Genomic DNA, 6,727 nt, shown 5'->3' with positions numbered 1-6,727 from the left:
TATCAACACAAGCCATCCAGCATTTAATGATATTCTAAAATCGATCTAGCTTACTGCAGTGCAACAAGTGTCTCACAGCAGCCGCCGAGCGAACGCACAGAGTTATATTATATTTTCAACACAGTCAAATGTATCTAATATGAAAAGTGGAAACAGCGCTGGCGACTGTGGCATAATAAAAGTCCCGATGCTCGTAGCGTGTGTCGCATTCGTCTCTCATTAACAATCGCTCCAGCGGCCTCGTTCAGCTCCCACAACACTCGGCCCTGCGCTGCTTCATACTACAGTAACGTTAATAATCGCATCCATGAACATGATTTCTTCCTGAGTCCTATCCCGATTCTTTTCAACCACCTGTGAGGTGAAGACCACATGTCCCAAGATTCCGCACTCAAACTTGGCGTTATCAAGCTACGCCTTTGTTTTGAATAGGCCTCTAGCGGACAGAAAATTCTACATGTTGCACCTTTAAACTAACTGTGATAACGAACAATATTTCCTTGATGGCTGTTTGTCTTCCATGGAAGAAAGTTAATAGATTTTGAAAGATGATAGTTTGGGGTTTATTGCATATTTTTTGGAGCAAGCTGTTGTGCTTCAATGCTCAGTCAAGGTTGGCTGAACTGTGCAGCACTCTGGAACCATATTTTTTCCACTTCTTCTTTACCCAGCTCCCAAAGACGGCAGAGGTGCCGCACACCTGTTCTGGCAGTGGTCATCAAGTACTCCTCATTCTCTGGCTGCTGTATCACAGCATGCCGGGCCAGAACCAGGGACTGGCAGAACCGACACAGAACCAGCAAATACAGCGAGTCTCTTTCTGCCTCACTAAGAGGTAAAACACTTTCCCATCCCGCCACCACTGGCCCTCCGACATCGACCGGATTGGGATTCTCAATCATCATGTACATGATAGTTATGGCTAGCTCAAATATAAAATAACCACAGCTCATGTCTGAAAAATCAAGAATCCCAGAGATTTTGTACTCTGAGGGTCCATCAGGTTTCACCAAGAGATTGTGGTCATTGAAGTCTCCATGGTTAATGCCTGTAATGCAATAAAAAAAAATGTTATAAGGACTGTGATGACTTCTGAGTGAAATACTCTAAATCAAAATATTGTCTTACACTTGCGAAACAATGGTAGCTTTGGCATGACTTGGACCTGGTACTGCTCAATAACTGCTTTAACAACCTTTTGTACAGGATCCCCATCCATCACATGAATATACTGATTTAAGAGCGGAATGCTGGTGAGTTTCCATATAAAATTTTCTCTCTGAAGGGCAGTGATGTTTGGATGCTCCATCTTTACATGAAAAAAGAAACAAAAACAATTGCCTAAATACTGAGAAACCTCAGGAAAAAAATCTAAAACAAAAAAGGCCTTTTCACACCAATAATCATAACTATAACCACCATAAGGTTTTAAAAAGGTGTGGTCACATTAGCAAAATTGCAGCAAAATTTTGCTAGCAAAAAAGATACATTGTCAATAGTGTAATAATAACTGAAGCATAACTCACATTGAATGTCACTTTCAAACCAAGCAGCTTTCTGTTAGTCATTGTGGCGAATTCACGTTAAATGAGTGAAACATGCGTGGGGAAATTTTTAGCCTGTGAAACTGCCAATTGTGTGGATTTCTACTGGAATGACTGCATTAGAGGTCTGCATTTCCACGGCTCTCCCACAGGAACCATGGGACTCAATCAGATTTTTTGCGGCGCGGAATTAATTTCTGAATGAAAGGCGGTAGCGATCGGTAACTCTGGTGTACTTTGGCCGGGATCAGGCGGTCTGACAATAGCCTGGCTGCTCCCGACATCCTTTGACAACAGCGCATCCGTGCTTGAACTTAAAGTAAACAATATTCTGCAGTGGTCGCATTCACACAGTTCCCGGCCCTGAGCAACCTGGCAAGATATGTTCTTTGCATCCCAGCCATGAGTGCACCTCCAGAGAGAACATTCAGCCTTTGTGGTCGGATTCTGGGAGGCGGGAGCGGGACGAAAAAAAAAACAGTCCCGTGCAGACCTACAGACTGCATTTCGCCAGTGAAATTTTGCCAAGCATCAGTAAATGTGACCACACATTAAATCTAAGAAAATAGCAGAGTCCACAATACAACTATATCGATACAGACACTGAGGAACGATATCACTGAATTCACTTTCAGAACAATTTTTTTCCCCCAGCCAATGAATGCTAAACTATAACCATAAGGTTTGAAACATAAGGTTTGATTGATTGACAGCCAATCAAAATACATCTGGCTTTAAAGTGCGCACTGCGATAACATAACTGCAGCAGAGCACTAATTATAATCAACAGCCCATAATTCTATGATGATTTGTGGAACTGTTTTTACGATCTACACTGAAAAATGGTAACACCTAAGGAGCCATTTACACGACACCATTTTCAACTAAAAACTTTATGCAAAAACGGGTTTCAAAGTGTTTTTGAAAATGATACCATTACTGTCTCCGTGTAAACTACAAAAACTTTCAAAAAAGTTGCGAAAATGGTGCATGCACATGGGTTTTACATGTTCAGTCTATAGATGCATAGTTTTTCTTTACATCGCCAACTACTGACCAGGCATGAATAATACAGTGCATTTAATCATTTTGTGGATCCATGTGAACTGGGATCGTTTTGACAATGTTGTTGTCTGTAAGCGAAAAATGCAAAGTAAAAACTTTTCTGCTTTAGTACATTGTTGTCGTGTAAACATACTCTAAATCATCAAGTGTTTATTCAAGTCAAAAATATTATTTAATATTGCTGAATCAACCTAAATAGATTAACTTACTTTATGTGGGTTAAATCTGGAAGAAATAGCTCTTTAAAGTAACCACTGCAGGTAACCATTTTTTGCATTGTACTAAGGCCCAAAGTATACTTCACTTTTCGCGCATATGTAAAAAGTAAGTGTACAGTGCACGTGACGTAAATTTCTAGTATGTGCACCACCATATTTTTGTAACTGCACATGCACATTTAATTGTTTTTGCAGTAATTTGTTTATCCACAAGGTGGCAACCGTGCCCTGGGGGCGTCGATTCACAGGGTAGTCAAAGAAATCCTGCTTAAACAGAACAGACCGGAACGCATGCAAGCTACAGTGACAATGGAGGCCTACAGAAGAGAGATTGTGTGAAGAGGTTAGAAAGTACCCTCATTTGTACAACTCTAGCATGAAAGAATACAAAGATGTTTACATGGGTTGTATCTCTTGGGGAGAGATCGCTCAAATTTCAAAACCGTTTATGCGTATGTGTCGAATGAAGTATGCTTTGCAAGGCTGTGCGTTGGACTGTGTGTGTACACTAGCTTATATATAAAAAACTAAGTATACCCAGAGCTTTAGGCTTACAATGATTTTGGGAAATGCAGCCGTGAACAAAATAACTTTGTGTGTAAATAATGAAAGAGCTGTCATTTTTGCATTAAAGTTTTCCTTTAACAATGGAATGGAATGAAAGATTTTACTTGCAGTAATACTGTATCCAATGTGGCGGCCATTTTCCCAACGTCATACAAGATCTGAGGACTGCAGGTAATTTTGGCTATGGTAGTGCCAGGCAGGTAGGTAAGTAAGCGCACTAAATATTTCTGCATGCCAAAACCACAATCTGTGATAGCAGAAAAAAAGAATACATTTGTAAATAGCATTTGTTTATACAGTACACCATTCTGAAAAAATTTCATGGTTTGAAATGCCTGTTAAATAATGAGAAAACGAGCCTTAGTGTATTTAAGGACTTAATATTTAATGAAATTAATAAGTGACAGGTACACTCTTACCAAATTCTTCCATGCTCATGAGTTGACCAGTCAGAGTGGGCAGAGTGGTCTGGACAGGAAGGCCTCTTTGGTGTAAGAAGTTCATTGAGTGAGATTGTAGCTCAATAACAGTGATGTTGTGACTGTCTGCTGAGTTCATAATCTTTAACACATATTCTCCACCCTCACTGGGAGCTACGTAAAAGTTCTGATCATCATAACTGGGCATCGGTCGAATAATGGACACGGTCAAACCATAGACTCGTTTGATAATCTCCATAACCTGGGAATGGCTGAGATTTGGCTTTGATTCTTTTGTTGCCATGGCTGAGGATGGGGGGGGGGGATTGGGGAATGTTATTGGCAAATCAATTCATAACAAGAGCAATACAAAAGCAATACATAATAATACAATAGGTTAAAGGAAAAGTTCACTCAATTTCCATAAAAAAAAAAAATACTGAACATTTACTACATGAGATTAAATAACGACAAAATAAATATATACATATATATATATATATATATATATATATATATATGAGGTAAACTATTTATTGAACAAGTGTTGTCTGTTTGCACACAGTTTCAAAAAATTAATCCATACTCACCTAAAAAAAATTACCACTGAACCGAATGAATTGAATTATGTTTTTATGTTATTTTATTTTTAATCACAAATAAATCATGCTTAATGTCGGAGGGTTTTACAGATTGTAAATTCTATTTGTATTCCTATCGTTTACATGAACAGCGTAAATGATCAAATTAAATTAAAGTTTCAATGTTAATATTTGTATGCATGAAAGTTTCGCGCTTCTGACTTGAGTTTGGTCTGACAGAACAAACACGCACGAGCCGAACGGCAATTGCATGAAATGAGATTTATGTTAAACATAGTAAACACCGAATAACAAGATATAGACACGTACATACCTGCTGAGGAATGTTGGACTTGTGAGACAACTGGTTCTTCTTCTTCTTGTTTTACGGCGGTTGGCATCCAGCGTTTTGGTGCATTACCGCCCCCTTCTGTTCCGGAATGTGGATCAGAAAAGAGGTTTACAGACTAATCATCCACCTTTCCCCCCTTCTCCCCCGTTCACACATACCCACACACACATATACACACACTTCTTCCCTGACTTGCAATAATACTAATAACACTATAAATAATGCTATTAACCTTCCTTAAAGGCAGGGTAGGTAAAAAATGTATAAAAAACTTTTTTTTCAAAATTTGTTTAAACTTTATTTATATATCAATACATATTTAAAATGTAAGTACTGAAAAAGAAAGTATAAAAATCGAGTGTCTGTAGACCTCTCACGACTGTTTTAAAGACAGCTCATTATTTCCATTCACTCCACCCCCTCCCTTCTGGGCTCCTTCCAAAGCCACGCCCCCAAAACGCATGAACGTGCGACTCCGACCACTGAGCTGGAAGACGCATTATTTACCTGAGACGAGCGGAGAGGAAGGAGCACAGTGCATGTAGTGACATCATGTCAGAATCACATGTAATAAAAATAACTTTATAATTATGAAGATAAACATAATTTAATTCGCTAACGAGTTAGTTATCTATAAGGCAAAGCTAAAAACAGGTTGCATGATACACGTTTTTCCATTACCATCATTTACACTGTGATGAAGATGAATTTCGTGTAAGATTCATAACATATACGTTGTTCTACAGATAAACAGAGTAACATACACTCAAATATCAACTCACAACTGCATTGCAGACACAAAATAATAACACACACATACAACAAAGTGTGTACGACACACACAGATACAAGATAAAGACATCAGTAAACATAGGTAGAGAATATAAAAACAAAACAAAGGCGAAAAAAAACGTGCAGGTAAACTTACAGATGAACATGGTAAAAGAATTAGACAGAGGGTAAATATAGTTCTAAGAAAAGTTCCTAGATGCAGAGTAACAGGCCTACTATCTGTTAAACATGTATTTAGTTATCTAAAGCAAAAATATGCACAATTCAACACTATAGCTATCATCTTGTGCTAGGCCTATAGATTATTTATCGTCTCTACTATGGCTCGCTAAGTAATGTTATGTTAGCTATATTACGCAGCTACGTGTGCTAATGACACATGCTTCATGAAAAAATAAACAAAAAAATATGTATGATCAAAATACAAAAAGAAAGATTTACCTGTCCAGCAGAAATAAAGCCATCAAGGAGTCACTTTTCAGCCCCTTGAGTTCCCTCAGTTCTCGCTGGAAAGCCACGCCGATATTAACTCGCGTTTTATTTCTTTGTTTATCCAAAGACTTTTTGTTCATTGCCTTTTCTTGTACTGTTACTGTCTTCCTTTTTTGCCTGGTTTGCCTTCACTAACTGCATAGGCCGGTACTGTGAATTTTGCTTGCTGTTTCTCTGCCATTGTTTTGGTATTCCTAGGATCCATGCCTCTTGAATTCCCCAAATCAAACGTGCGCGCGCAAGTGGGCAGGTCATGTGTGGCAAAAGGGTGGTTGCCATGGTTGCGAGAGAGTGACAGCCGCCTAAGCCAATCCTATGTTTCGTCCCGGATGGAAATAATGAGCTGTGTTTAATACAGATTAAACGGTCTAGAGTCACTCGGTTTTTATACTCTTTTTATCAGAGTTCTTACATTTTAATTATGCATGTATATATATAGAAAGTTTAAACAAATTTGGAACAAAATTTCTTACCTACCCTGCCTTTAAAGGGATCCCCTGGTGTTAAGACTTGTATGGCTTAATTATGTCTCTTACTGAAATATGTAGTAGAAAACCCATTAAAGATTTACGTTATTTAAAAAATCCATGACATATTTGGACCGATTTGGACAATTGGCCGTTTTGTTTAGGTGCACAGTGCGTTCTATGTCAATGACGTCAAATGGTTGCACTCACTGAGCTACTGACACTGTCCT

General features: G+C 38.5%; 1 protein-coding gene across 1 annotated transcript; it reads right to left on the bottom strand.

Moving 5' to 3' along the window:
- Nucleotides 1-539: 539 nt before the first annotated feature.
- hykk.2 (hydroxylysine kinase, tandem duplicate 2) lies at nucleotides 540-4,876 on the bottom strand. The gene is made up of 5 exons (XM_048169329.1): nucleotides 4,729-4,876; nucleotides 3,814-4,119; nucleotides 3,499-3,641; nucleotides 1,129-1,309; nucleotides 540-1,048 (listed from the first exon to the last, which is right to left on the bottom strand). Exons 1-5 carry the CDS (start codon nucleotides 4,793-4,795, stop codon nucleotides 609-611), a joined length of 1,137 nt encoding a protein of 378 aa, XP_048025286.1. The 5' UTR covers nucleotides 4,796-4,876; the 3' UTR covers nucleotides 540-608.
- Between the last annotated feature and the right edge of the window lie 1,851 nt (nucleotides 4,877-6,727).

This window comes from Megalobrama amblycephala, linkage group LG2 (genome assembly GCF_018812025.1).
Source record: "Megalobrama amblycephala isolate DHTTF-2021 linkage group LG2, ASM1881202v1, whole genome shotgun sequence".
Lineage (NCBI taxonomy): Eukaryota > Metazoa > Chordata > Actinopteri > Cypriniformes > Xenocyprididae > Megalobrama > Megalobrama amblycephala.
Note: the sequence above shows the minus strand (reverse complement) of the source record. Positions and strands in the feature narration are given on the sequence as shown.

What these genes read in the sequence shown, in the direction of transcription:
- hykk.2 (XM_048169329.1), bottom strand. Translation starts at nt 4,795, where the DNA reads ATGCCAACCGCCGTAAAACAAGAAGAAGAAGAACCAGTTGTCTCACAA. An exon ending in CATGAGCATGGAAGAATTTG is followed by an intron (nt 3,642 to 3,813) that starts GTAAGAGTGTAC and finishes CTGCTATCACAG; the next exon opens with ATTGTGGTTTTGGCATGCAG. An exon ending in GCTACCATTGTTTCGCAAGT is followed by an intron (nt 1,049 to 1,128) that starts GTAAGACAATAT and finishes ATTGCATTACAG; the next exon opens with GCATTAACCATGGAGACTTC.